At 43.1% G+C, this 14,367-nt stretch overlaps 1 protein-coding gene across 13 annotated transcripts in view; it reads left to right on the top strand.

Moving 5' to 3' along the window:
• Window positions 1-200: 200 nt before the first annotated feature.
• The window catches only part of VTI1A (vesicle transport through interaction with t-SNAREs 1A), a 356,897-nt gene continuing 342,730 nt past the window's right edge, over window positions 201-14,367 (top strand). For all 13 annotated transcript variants that reach the window (XM_077823160.1, XM_077823155.1, XM_077823161.1 and 10 more), the window contains exons 1-2: window positions 201-370; window positions 10,346-10,404. In XM_077823160.1, the coding sequence (XP_077679286.1) occupies window positions 277-370; window positions 10,346-10,404 (153 nt within the window). In that variant the 5' untranslated portion in view covers window positions 201-276. The remainder of the gene's footprint in view (window positions 371-10,345; window positions 10,405-14,367) is intronic.

Here is a 14,367-nt window from a genome sequence, read left to right as displayed (position 1 = left end):
GACTCAGTTCGTGGCCCCTGAGGGGAAGACTGTTCCCCGGGCCTGGGTCGGGGACGCGGCGGGCAAGCGGGAGGGGGATGGGCAACTCTCAGCACTCCAGGGGAAGGCGGCATCGGGGCGGGGTCAGGGTCAGGGTCGGAACCATGGTCGGGGGTTGCCGATGCCGGGAGGGACGCTTTTGGCTGCGGCACAACGCGGAAGCCTCTTGGCCGAGAGCAGCTGAGGCCGGTTTCTCCTTCCAGCCGCCGTCTCCGGGCCTGGACCCCTGCCGCTACCATGTCCTCCGACTTCGAGGGCTACGAGCAGGACTTCGCGGTGCTGACAGCGGAGATCACGGGCAGGATCGGGAAGGTGCCCAAGCTGCTGGGCGGTGAGTGAGGGGGCTGGGTGCGCGGGGGGCAGGGAGTCGGGGACGGGGGGCTGGGCGGGGAGTAGGGGAAGACTGGGGGCGGGGTGCTGGGGGTGGGCTGGCGTGTGCGTGAGGGGGGTCGGTGGGGAGGGACCCAGCTTCTTTCCAGCCCCTATGGCAGGTCCCGGGCACGTATCCCGGACACCTCGTTATCTGAGAGGGTCTGGGGTTCCTGCCCGGGTGAGGCACCGGCCGCCTTCCACCGCGCGGAGGGACGAGGGGTTCGTATCAGGACCTGCCCCAATATTGCATCGGAGCGTCCTCCTTTCTTTGTCAGACCGTAGCTAGTAAGGGGCTGCTAAACATGAAACGTCTTCCCCTTTGGTGGGGGGAGGTCTGAGCAGCAGCAGATGCACTGGAGCGCTGCCTGCAGGCTCAGGAAGGGGACAGTAGCCCAGTTTGCACTCTGGTCACAAGTGGAAGGGTATTTTGGTAACCATGGATGCATAGATTTTTAAAAGCTAGCAGAAGGGTCCACTGAGAGCATATCATTTGATCTTCTCCATAATGGGCCATAATTTTCTGGCTGATACAGAGTATGTTGTTTAAAAAGGCATTGCTCTGTGGTTGTACAGTATTTAACACAATAAGGTTCTAGTCTGTGATTGGATGCTATGTAGATACTACCACAGCACAAGAAATTGCTTTGATTTTTTGTAATTTCATAACATCATTGGAGACAGGCTGGATAAATACATTAATCTTCCTAGCATAATGTCAGTTGTTCAACTAAAAAGAATACGAAAAGATGAGGAGAGATACAAGTGAGGTGGCATACTTCAGCAGGCTTTTGCGAAAGACTGCTAATGGCCCTCTCCCCCACTCTGAAAGCAAGAGGATGGGGGTGGAGGGTGTAGTCGTGCTGCTTCTGCATAATACAAATTTCCCTTTATATGGCAGAGCTCCTGAATCCTGCTGACCTCCTTGTTTCCTTCTGCTGCACGAGATGGACCTGCTAGAAGCTTCCCTTTGAATTGATTTGAATGGGAGAACTTCTGGTTAATTTTTTCTCAGCATTCAAGAATTTAGCAGATGTTGGGATACTATTGTTTCATTTAGAAGGATGACTCAACGAACAGTCCTTATTGTCACAGTACACAAGTGTCCCAGCTGGGAACTTAACAAAGGCTGTGTGGTATTATGGAACCAACAAGCCATAGGAACAAAAGACCTCTTGAGGAAAAAATATCTTCTGTGAAGGCAAATTGCGTTAAAAAAGCCCCAGAAAATTTGGATCAGGGAAGTGACTTCTAAATAGGTTTTCTGTGAAGCCCCAGCAGGTCTTAAGGAAATTAAGCTGATGGCATCACATGTTTTATTAATGTTCCTTAGTGTCTGAGAACTCTGTTGCTCCTAGGATGTGAATCAAAAACATACTAATAGCAGTTTGGCTGCTTGAGCCAAAGGAGAATATCCCTGACTGATGATGCTTTTCTAGAGCTCTAGCATCTAGGTGCTAAAACCATTACATGCTTTCAACACTGTCTGTTGTCTGAGTTCTAATACTTTTGCCTGGCATGCTATATATTTGTAGGCAAACAGTCTCTCAACCTCTTCTTCAGTTTTCTTTGGGTGTGCTTTTTTCTTTTGTATTAAATGAAAGAGGAAATCCTGCTTGCCTTCTTTACTTGGGAATTGTAAGGATTAGTTATTTCAGGACTTGAAAAATTTGCTAGTTATGGGGGGAGGGAAGGGCCTAAATTGTCATTTTTGGTAGGACTCAAACTTTTATTTAAAATGTTTTTTTTTTTGTTTTTTTGTTTTTTTAAAGAATTATACTACTTAAGCTTGTCCAGGCCACCTGGCCAGTAGCTTGGCATGAGCAACTCTAAGTGAAGACTACTTCCCACATGTAAACTGGTTTTGCATTATTTTCCTGAGCCTACAGACAGACAGCCCTCTTTCTTATAGATGTGATGCCTTTGCAGGGCTATGATGGTGTTAGGTACATCATAAGAATTTGAGAGAACAGAATAAGATGGGAGTAAAATGTGATTTAAAACATGTCTTACTAAGCAGATACAATCCTGAATACATTCAGGGAGCAGATTTCTTCTTTGTTCGCTTCTCAGGGTAAAACTTCATTTTAAAATGACTTTGTCATTTATGTATTCTTTCTATTTGAACAACTGAACTTATTACCAGGAAGATTAATTATTTTCCAGCCATTCACCAATGACATTATAAAATTACAAAAATCAAAGCAACTTCTGGTTCAAATTAAGATTTTCTTGGTGAAATATTACTGTTCACAATCTAAATTTAGTGATAGAGGATTAACATTATTAGAAAACCTATTGTAAAATCTTTAAGCATTTAGGGCTTTTATTAGTAAACAGTAATTAAGAAGTTAAAGAGCAAGCTGACTGGTGAAAGCCAATTGCTAACAAAAGTTAAATGGAGACTATTATATTGGTTGAGAAATGTCCCTAATCTAGTATATTTAATTTGTTTTGACATCACTTGCATTTTCCATGTAAATGTCTTGTGTGCATTGTGAAATCCTTATAATGGTGCTGATTGTCTCATTTCTGTGCACACACACAGTTGATTTTTATCTGCATGTGGTTGGCAGTGGAAGCAATAGACATCTTGCCAGCATCATTTTCAAACTGAGTTTAAAAAAAAAATTATTTTTTTTTCAAACTGCTGTCAGGCAGCACGAAGAAAGCACTGCTGAGGATGATGATTCTGACCATCATTAATGCAAACAGGGTGCTCCAGATGTATTGGAATTCATGCAGGCTTTGGAGGAGATGTCACCACAGGAACCACCATGATGTCGTGCGGATGCTGATGGAGGAGCAAGAGGATGAAACCTGGCCAATACTTCTACATGACCTTTTCCTGAATTGGCTTTCCTCAGTAGAGCACCACTTCTGGGCTCAGCCAGCCTGTACTGACTGGTGAGACAGGACACTCTTGCAGACTTGGGTTGACCAGCAGTGGCTGCAGAACTTTAGGATGCAGAGGCCGCTTTTCTGGAAACCTGCACAGACCTTATCCTCAGCTTGCAATGCTGGATCACCAATGACTTCCTCGGTGTGGAATGGCATGTGGCCATCACCGTCTGGAAGCCTCAACACCCTGATTGCTGGTGATCAGAAGCTGACCGATTTGGTGTTGATAAATCTACTGCTGGTGTGGTAGTCATGGAAGTGTATGCTGTTATTAAGAGGATGCTACTATCCTGGATAATAAACCTTGGAGATTATTTTTATTATTGATGACTTTGAACACTTGTGGTTTCCATATTGCATAAGGGCCATTGATGGGAGCCACATGCCTGACCCCACCACCAGGCATTGGAATTAATCAACAGAAAGTGAAAGTTATCCATGATTATACAAGGCCTTCTTGGTCATTATGGCAGGCTTGTTAACCATAACGTAGGATGGTTTGGAAAGTGCCACGGGGCCAGGATCTTTAGAAACTTCCCTGTTCTTTGTAATGAAATGAATTTTTTCTTCCAAAGCCACTATGGGCGTTAATGGTATTGTAATTCTGTCTGTTATGCTGGGAGACCCACCTCACCCTTCGCTTCCATGGTTTGCTAATCCTTTTACTGGACACATGAATAGCGAAAGGAGCTGCTTAACTATACCATGAGTAGCTGCAGAATGACTGGAGTATGCATTTGGAAGACCGAAAGGAGGGTGGAAGCGACTCATGACAAGGCTGGACGCTTGAGAGAAAGATCTGCCTTTTGTACAATGCACAACGGCTGTGAGAGCAAGGGAGAGCCTCTCCAAAGGGTAGGAAGTGGAGAGACTTCAGAACATTATGAACAGCTGGAATGGAAGGGAAACACTATCTATATGGGTTGCACTCGGAAGTCAGCACTATCTTATAACGTGTGCACCAAACTAGACTGCTATCTTTACCTAAACTTCTCATTTTAATACTGCCTGATCAGTGCAAAGTGCTGTGTGAAATAAATAGGATTTTGCAGCTTCAATGCATGTACTATAGTAAGTTTAATAATGTTATGTCCTGCAACTAGTGAGTGCTTGAGATGCCTTTTGTAACACTTGCAGCCACAATACCTTATAGAATCTATGCAATATGAAATGACTAAGAACCTCTCTGATCTCAAATGCCCAGCCTACCTCGGTTAACTTCACATGTATTAAAATCTAACATAGCTCAAGGTCATGATCAAATTATGGTCTTAAGTGCGTTTTTGACTGGTATATTCCTTGCTATGTTTTTGGCTACAATAAAACTGCACTGGTGTAATGTGTTTTGTTTTTTGTTTTTTCTTTGCTTGGTCACCATCTTGCTCAGCTCTAGAAGGACAGGCAGAGGTGGTTGAGGACTAGGGATTGGAAACATCAAGGTGCATGGGGAAGGGAAGTGATGGTGCTCTTTTCTGGAAGCACCAGATTAAATATATTTGTGTGGCAGACTGGGTGAGGGGAGGAGGTTACTTTTAATTCTCCAGCCTGGCACTGTTTTGGGCATGTTGTGGGGGCTAGAGAAAAGCAGAGTGAGCAGAGGACGGAAGATGTTGCCCAGAGGTGGAATGTGACTGCCCTTTGTTGTAAGATCCACCAGAACTAGTAATGTGCAACCAGTCCCTGGAAGAGAAAGCTGGTTTAGAGGGGCTATAGGAACCCAGAGGACAGATAATTGTGATATAGCCCACTAAGGGTTTTTTTGGATGCGGTTCCCTACCCAGCATTGTCACTGTTTTTGTCTGGGTCTCATGAGGTATCTTATGCCCCAGTTATTTTACTATCTGAGCACCTCACAATCTCTTCAATGTATTTATCCTCACAACACCCCTGTGAAGTAGGAAAGTGATTTTTACAGATGGGGAACTGAGGCACAAAGTGACTTCGGGAACATTGACACAGCAAAAAAAAGACCTGTGGCAGTGAGTCTCAGAGCCCGGCTCAGCTGTCCTGAGCTGGGGCTGTAGGGCTAAAAATAGAAGTGTAGATGTTCAGGCTCAAACTGGAGCCTGGGATTCAATACCCTTCCCTTTATTGAGTTTCAGAGCTCAGGCTCTAGCTTGAGTCCAAACATCTACATAGCTCTTTTTAGCTCCACAGTCTGAGCTAAAAAGCTCTCATACTTGCTGCCCAGGTCTTTTTTTACAGTGTAGAGGATACCCTGAGTGACTTGCCCAAAGTCACGCAGGAAGTCTGTAGTGGAGCAGAAATTGAATCCAGGTCTTCTCAGTGGCAGGTGGACAGCCTTCCTCCTATCCATCCATGTCTCTGACTGGGTCATCACTGGCTTCTCCAGCTGGTTTTCAGGCATACTGAAGAGATCTTGGCTGTCCGGTTCATTTGCTTCTGGTCAGGGTCTGTGGTTGGCTGTATGGCTTTTGAAAAGTTTCTGCCTCATCACAGATCATGGCAAACTGTCCAAAATTTACTGGGATTCTGTGATGGCATCTCAGGCAAAAATCACGTCCAGCTCCTCAGAGTATGCACATGTGCTAGGAATGTTACCGGAGGTCTGGTGTTTTGTCTTTGGTGACTTTGCAATTCTTTTGCAGCTTTTTGGCTTTCCCTGATGGTGTGGTCTGGGAACACCCCTTCTCCAGTATTTGCTCTAATGGTCGATCTTTGCTTTCTGGCAGCTACTGGAAAGATGAGACTGAATTTGCTTCTCTACCCCGAGCGCAAGTAATCCCTCTCCTGATGGGATCATGAGGAAGTGGTGTCTGTGGCCTTGACATGAGTGAATTGTAAACAAAGCGGGGGGGGGGAGGTGTCTCCAGTCAGGATGAACCTGGAGCAGTGGAAGGCGCACAGGTAACCAGATAGAGTAACAACCCAGATGTAAAGTAATGCAGAGTGAATGAATAGTAGGAGGGCTACCTGAAGTGATATAGTTCACTCAAACTGGGGATGCTTCCCCATGACCCTTGCAGTGGTATAACTCATTCTGAAATAGTTGTCACTTCCAAATTGGATTAATTATACGTAATGGGATAAAAATCAAGATGAAGTGAGAAAACATCATTTGTGAACACAAGGCAACTCACGCTGAAAAAACTAAAGCTATATGGTAAAAACTGTTTTTATTAACAAAAAGCCTCAAACATCGCTGTAAAGAGGAAATGTTGCAGTTACTCTAGTGTTGTGCTTTTTTATCAGCTATGTTAATTAGACAGGACAATACCATTTTCTACAATTTTGAAAATAGAAGTGTTTTAGAATGAGCATGGGGAGGGGGGGAATCCTTGGAGTTTTGCCATTGGTTTAGCTGGATCTGGGTTGTCACTGCTTACTTGATTTTTGCCTAATGTTTGAGACTAGTTGAAAGTTAGAAAGGTCTTTTGCAGTGGGTGTTGTTTTTGAAGACTGGCTGGGCTATAGTGCTTTTCGGGGGATCTGGCAAGTTCACTTCTGTGAAGGAGACCCTGATGGCTTCTGTAGTTGACTGCATAGTTCTTAACTGTCTTTCACCCTTTTAAAATTTACTAATTTAACATTTTATTGTTCAGTTGGTATGCGGGCTTTGTGTGCATGTCTGTGTCGTGTTGTTGTGTCGTGGCTGACCCACTCAGAGATAATGGATTTATTAGTAATACTAGTAAGAGGATCATCTCCCTTAGCTCTGGTGTTAAAAGCCTCTTGCCTTTTCTTGAAGTGAGAGGATCCTGGTTTTAGTCCCAGTCCATGAGGACAGAATGCACCCCTGTATTCACACCCTATACACAATTGTCATAAACTTTGTACAAGGCATGTCACGTGAGGCATCATTTGAAAACTTGTAACACGCTAATCAGTAAGGCTACATTTTAGTCATGGGTATTTTTAGTAAGTCATGGACAGGTTACGGGCAGTAAACAAAAATTCAAAGCCTGTGTCCAAAGACCTGTCCATGACTTGTACTATATACCCCTGACTAAATCTTAGTGGGAGGGGTGGCCCGGGGGGGCACTGCGGGTATTTGGGGAGGTGGGGGTGGATCATAGGGGCCTCTGTGGGTGCTCGGGGTGGGGGGTGGCGGCGACCCAGACAGTGGTGTGCGGCCCAGTACGCCTGCTGGTGCTGGGGGTGGGGGGCGTGGTCAGCAGGGATGTCAGTCTCCCCGCCTGGCTCTGCGCCTCCATGGAAGTGGCAATATCCCCCTCCCTCAGCTCCTAGGTGAAGGCCCTGGCTTTGCAGCTCCAGTTGGCCAGGAATCATGGCCAGTTGGAGCTGAGGGGGCTGGTGCCTGCAGGCGGAGGCAGTGTGCTGAGCCCCCTGGCTGTGCCCCCGCCTAGGAGCCGTGGGATGTTGCCGCTTCTGGGGAGCCTCTCTCCCCCACGAGATAAGTGTCTCTCTGAGCCCTCTCTCCCTGCTGCGCCCCATCCCTGAGAACCTTCCCACACCCAAACTCCTGTTGTTGTTGGGGAAGGGGGGGACACGGCGGCTCAAGACTGCCCCAGCAGCGGCCGGTGTGGCTGACCCAGGGGCTTAGTCAGCCCAGTACGCCACTGCGGAAGTCACGAAGGTCCCAGAAAGTCACAGAATCCATGACAAACTCAGTCTTACTAATCAGTAAAATGCATGTAGCACCATCATGTATAAAGTTATGAACTGTGATGTTGTATATAAGAAAGCTGACAATTTATATCACTGTTACATAATTTCCATAAATCTTATACAAAATGTATCATGTAAGGTGTCAATGGAAAAGTTGTTTTGCTAAGCATGATTATACTGTTTATAGGCAAGTATCATCTTTGTATCTGATGTTTATGAATATTGGCTATGTGCTTGTATCTTAAACCTGTGTTTGTATTCCTGGATGACACCCTCTAGATAAATTTACATCATGTCTAGAGAGCTATGTATTGATGGCCAATCAAGGACACTCAGCTTACACAATGGGCCATAGGAGAAACTCATCCTGCCCAGATAGCTCTGCCTGAGGATGCTTCAGACAGCAAGGGGCCAATGGCCACATACTGTGAATCAGCAAACGGTGATATGCTCATGTGACCCTGGACGCCATCTTGGGCCAGTAACTTTCTGCACACACAGTCTATGGGCTTCATTTGGGACAGTCCATTTCCATGCACATGGCAGAGGATATAAAAAGACACCTGAGACATCTCCATGTTGCCTCTTTTTCCTGCGCTAATTGTATGGTCTGTGGATTTACAACTAAAAGGAGCATCCTGAACTATAGACTGAAGACCTTCCTGTCTTTTGGAAGTTACCAGAAAGACTTTATAAGCCAGCAGTCTATTCCATCACTGCTTCAAACCTGATGTAAGGACTTCGCAATCATTTGTATGTATATGATCTATTAACCATTTATAACTCCCTTCTTTTCTTTTATTAATAAATATTTAGTTGGCTTTCTGAGGGTTGACTGACAGCATCATATTTGGGTAAGATCTGTGATTCATATTGACCTGATGGTATGTGTGTGATCCTCTGGGATTAGTAAGAAACTCACACATGATGAATTAGGTTTTCAATATTAGACCTCTTTATCATATTCTCTGTGTATATATAAAGTCTGCTGCAGTTTCCACAGTATGCATCTGATGAAGTGAGCTGTAGCTCACGAAAGCTCATGCTCAAATAAATTCGTTAGTCTCTAAGGTGCCACAAGTACTCCTTTTCTTTTTGCGAATACAGACTAACACGGCTGTTACTCTGAAATTTATCTGGATGGGAGCCAAAGGCTGGAATGTCTAAGGGGGACTGTGTTTGGCTTCTAGTTAACCGGTGTGTTACTGCAGAAGGTCTTTTGTTACTGGCTTGGTGAATCTAATTATAGAATAAACCACCAGTTTTGACAATTGTCTGCCCTATTTCTTGCAGTCTGCCCTGAGTATGGCATTTGCACTGTGGCTCATCCCAGGCACCTGGTCATATGAACATCAGCTGAAATCATGACTGAAGTACGTTTCTCAGATACGTCTGGGGAGTGGTTAAACCTGTTCCTCAAAGACAAAGGACTGGTGCCCTAGCCAGGTGTCAACAAAGCTGATGGGCCGTTACTTACCAAGTGGCCATTCTTTGGCAAGAAAGGGGGAAAGGGGCAAAGAGATCTGCATCTTATCAATGAAACAGCATGGAGTCTCCTTCCTCCAGCAGACTGCCTGTCTCCTGGTTCTCAGCTGGAAATGCTTTTCAGAGAGGGATTAAAAACTATAAAAAGGAAGGGCAAACACCTCAAGGCATTCCTCTCTCTCCTTGTCCATCTCCCTCATTGCACCTGAGGAGACAAAAGGAGCCGTTGAACTCTATGGGAGTTTGGTCATTTAGTGCTGGAAACGTGATGAAAAACTTTGCTTGAATTTAATGTAATTTGTTAAGTTAGGCACTAAAAAGCATTTTATCTTTATTTTCTTGTAATCATTTCTGAATTTTATGCCTCATTGCTTGTACTCAAAATCTATCTCTTTGTAGTTAATAAACTTGTTTTATTGTTTCATCTAATCCAGTATGTTTAAATTGAAGTATCTGGGTTACTCCGTTTAGGGTAGTAAATTGCGTGTATATTATTACCTTAAAGGAATAATGGACTTCATATATTTGGACTGCTGGACAGTATATGACATACATTTCGGGGGGCGGGGGGGAAATCTGAGATTGGGTGTGTGTTGTGGTCACCCAGCAGGTGAGAGCCAGAGGGTAACCCAAGTGTGGTTTGCAGGCTGCAGCTACACACAGACATTCAGGGTGTGACTTGCATGCTGGAAGGCTGTTTGTGAGCAGTCCTGGTGGGAGCTAATACCAGCGACGTATTAGAAGGCACTCAAGGTTTCAGGGCAGGAGTGACATAGCCCCTCACTAATCTGGATTGCACCACAGTATGTCACAATTTTATACACTAATTTTACACCAAAAAGGATCCTTTGTGTCAGATACTAAGAACTAGCACAGATAAGGTTTTTCTAAAATTGTATACATAACTTTTTTTTGCTGGGAAGAGCAAAATTTTATTTCTCTCTTCATAATTCTATTTTAGATGAGAAGAAGCAGATGGTTGCAAATGTGGAGAAACAGCTAGAAGAAGCAAGAGAGCTGGTACGTCACAGAATTTTGAATGTTATATGAAAATTCCTGTGGAACAAATAAATGAAAGTACCATTAATGTAATATTCAGCATATACAGTATTCAGAAATAATGTCTTATCCATAGTAATGTGAGACTTTTATTAGAATATGAAACACAAGCAGAAATGTATCAAACATTACAATCTTCTGTTAAGTAACATATTCTCTGTACCTTTGTAGTAGACTTTTAGTAGGGTTACCAATATCCGTATTTTCCAGGACATGTCCCCCTTTTTGGTTCTTAAATTGCCGTCTGAGAGGAATTTTTAAATATCTAGAAACATCTGGGATTTTGCCATTATTATTTTTCTCCAAAGAAGAATTGATCAAGAAAGAGAGTGAATGTTGATCACTCGAGAGAGTGCCCGCTTTTCCCCCCGAGCTCCCAACGCTTGCACCACGAAACAGCTGTTTTGCGCGGCTGGGTGGGAGGACGGGAAACGTGGCATGCTCAGGGGAGGAGGCAGGGCCGGGGCGGGGATTTGGGGAAGGGGTCCAATGGGGCAGGGAGGGGGCAGAGTTGGGGCGGGGACTTTAGGGAAGGGGTTGGAATGGGGGCGGGGAAGGCGTGGAGTTTGTGCGGGGTGCAAGCAAATCCTTCCCCACCCTCCGGTGGAGTGTCCTCTCTTGAATGTTCAAATGTGGTAAAGGGGCTTTGAGGTATGTTTTTAGAAATCTGTGTGTGGTAACGTTTTGTATTTCTGTAATGCCTTAACATTGGAAGATCTTAAAGTGCTCTAGAAAGCCTAATTAATATGACCTGCCTAATATGCTTGTGAAGTAGATATTGGGTAAATGGAGGCACGGAGCTGTTAAGTGAGATGCCTGATATCTTACTGGGATTTGTAGTACTGGATATTGATCCTAGAAGACATTGTCTAGATATTGGATATACTGAGACACCACATTCCAATAAACAGCTATGGGGTTTTATAGTATTCCCACTATCAACAGTCATATTTCTTATGATAAAAAATAATGCAGAAATTATAAGAAGGAAAAATATAAGTGCTAGAACAGTAAATAATGGATTTCAGATGGTAAATATCCAGATATGTGGCGTGGGTGTGCCCAGAATTTCAGGGCAGTTATTTATTGTATGTATTTATGCAGCAAGTTATCTAAGAGGAGTATGTGTGTGTGAGAGGGGAAATGCTGCTTGTAATAACATCCATGTATGGAAGGCAGTATAAGAGTGCAAATTCTTTTTCTAATGTTTGTTAGATTGATATCAACATGAGTAATGTCATATTAGCCTTTCATCAAAGCATTAACTTCTTCTCGTAATATGTAGCATGATGAGAATTTCATCTGTGCACCTTGTGTGGGAGGTTTGGAGCACTTCAACTAAAGTATACAAGTCTTATTGCTTGTATTCTTGTTCTTTAGGCTAAGGGCTGGGTTCTGCTTTTGATTGTGCACATATGATTCCTACTGACCTCACTGGATGGCCTGTACTTGCTTCTGGTGGCTGAAATGGGCCCTTATTCTCATGAATTCTCAAGCCAGGCAAAGTCAGGGAAGCTCCTAATTGTCTGAACTGTTTTTCCTCCTTCCTCCTCTGCCCAGTATAGCTAATAAGGCTCCCTGTTGAATCCTAGTAATTACTCAGGAAGGAGCTTCTTCATAATAAATGGAAATAAATTTTGTTTTTTGCAAGTCCGGCAAACAAGCTTTCAGTTTCTCTTTGCCTAAATGTCTGGGGTGTAGTTTAAGTTGTGGCTGAGGGGACAATGAGATGTGGTATTCAATTGCACCTGCGATTGGTTTTTTCCACGTGGTGAATAGCAGTTCGCTTGTGGGGGATTTGGGCTCCCTGTTACAATTGGATTATGAGTTTGATCTACTAGTTTCAAAAATATAGCCTGAGCATTAGGCTATGGAGCTGAATTTAGTGATTCCATTCCTAACCTTTCTAAGTAATTATGTCAGTGATCCTGTTACTGCTTGTTATGAGCACTAGTTGATGAGTTCTGTTTAAATTGTACACACTCCAGTACTGGGACTGTGTCATATTCTTGTCATACATTTTATGATACTTTAGAAATGCTTTTTTACTCCTGAGCATGGGGATACAAGAGGGTGATATGGCCAAAGCAAATTCATGGTGTTTGCTTACACAGCTGGAGCCCTTGTTTCACAGTCAGATCCCTCCTTTGGATAGAACCGTAGGCAGGAACTTGGGAGATTTGGGGTCAATACCTGACTCAGCCACAGACTTTCTGTGTAACCTTGGGAAAGTTACCTAATAGCTCTGTCTCGGTATCCTTATTCTGAAAGAGTGATACTATTATTTCCCTACCTCGCAGGTGTGTTCCAAAGATAAATTGAATGATTGCTAGGTGCTCTGATATTATGATGATTGGAGCAATGTAAGTATATAACAGACCTTCTCTTTTTTTCCTCTCTCCCTCACAGTATTAGTACAAGGCAATTACATTGTAAGTGTTTTGGTGACAAATCATTCAAATTTGGTTTTCTGTGCAAAGTAATTTTCTACCATCGCTTGTTGAAATGAGCAGAAATGGACTTAATGACTTATTTTTCTCCATGCATCATAATACATACAAATTTGGATGATATTTTCCCTGAAGATTAAAAAGAAAATCCTCTTTTAACATTTTCATCCTAGTGATGATCTTAATTTAATGTACTTCATTTTTCTTTCACGCTTTTGTTTTTAGATCTCCTCGCTAATGCTACTAGACAGGTGCTTAATGCAATTATTGGCTTTAAGCAATTACCGAACATGTCTGTGATTAATGCCAAGGCTTGGATTCAATAATCAATGTGAACAAAAACTGCTAATAACAGAACTGATTTAAAAAGTTTCCTTTTAAACTAAGGGCTACCATAGAAAAACAAAACAAACCATTGCCCTAAATTGCTACCACTTGTAGTCTTGGTACATAGATTTGCTCAGTTGTACTGTCTGATCAAAGCACTATCGTTGGAAAAATGTTTCTTGTTTTAATTCACTTTATTTTGCTTCCTTCTTGGTAACAGAATTTGACAGTGCTTTTATTTATGTCATTTATGATGCCTAAGGGTTAATTGTGGTAACCAATATTTTCTGCCTTTTAGCTGGGTCAAAGTGCAATGCCAACTGATTGAATAGAGTTGGCTTTGGATAAGTAATTTCTTTCAGCCTCCTAGACTCCCTTAACAAGGGTGAGATCTAAAATAAATGATCTCTCAAGTAAAAGGTTATATTCTTAACTTTCTATCTGTAGGAATGCTATTTTGATGGTATTTATGCTTTCAAAAAAACACAGTAGTCCAGTTCTGATGCCATGCTTCAGGAAAGATGTGGGTACCGTAGAGTCTAGAGGAGAGCAATAGAAATATGTTAGGTTTTCTAGAATTTTATTATGAGGAAAGGTTAAAAATATTGGGCATGTTTAGTCTTGAGAAAAGAAGACTGAAGGGGGACCTGGTACATCTTCAAATATGTTAAGGGCTGTTTTAAAGAACATTGTTATCAGTTCTTCTGTGTCTACTGAAAGTAGGACAAGAAGTAATGAACTTGAAGCAAGGGAGATTTAGGTTAGGTCAGTGGTTTTCAACCTTTTTCACTTGTGGACCCATAAAAATTTTTGAATGGAGGTGTGGACCCTTTTGGGAAATTTTAGACCTAGTCTGCAGAGCTCCATGGGACTGTGGACTACAGATTGAAAACCACAGGGTTAGATATTAGGAAAAACTTCATAAAGATAGTTTAAGCTCTGGAATAGGCTTCCCAGGGAGGTTGTGGAATCGCCATCACTGGAGGTTTTTAAGCACAGATTGGACAAACACCTGTCAGGGATGGTCTAATTTTACTTGATCCTGCCTCTGAGCAGAGGGTTAGATTTGACGACTTATCGGGTCCCTTCCAGCCCTGCATTTTTATGATTCTAGGGTACTTGAGAATTAAGAGGTTGTCTTTCTGAA

This window comes from Eretmochelys imbricata, chromosome 7 (assembly GCF_965152235.1).
Source record: "Eretmochelys imbricata isolate rEreImb1 chromosome 7, rEreImb1.hap1, whole genome shotgun sequence".
Classification (NCBI taxonomy): Eukaryota; Metazoa; Chordata; order Testudines; family Cheloniidae; genus Eretmochelys; species Eretmochelys imbricata.
This window is presented reverse-complemented; position numbering and strand designations above follow the sequence as displayed.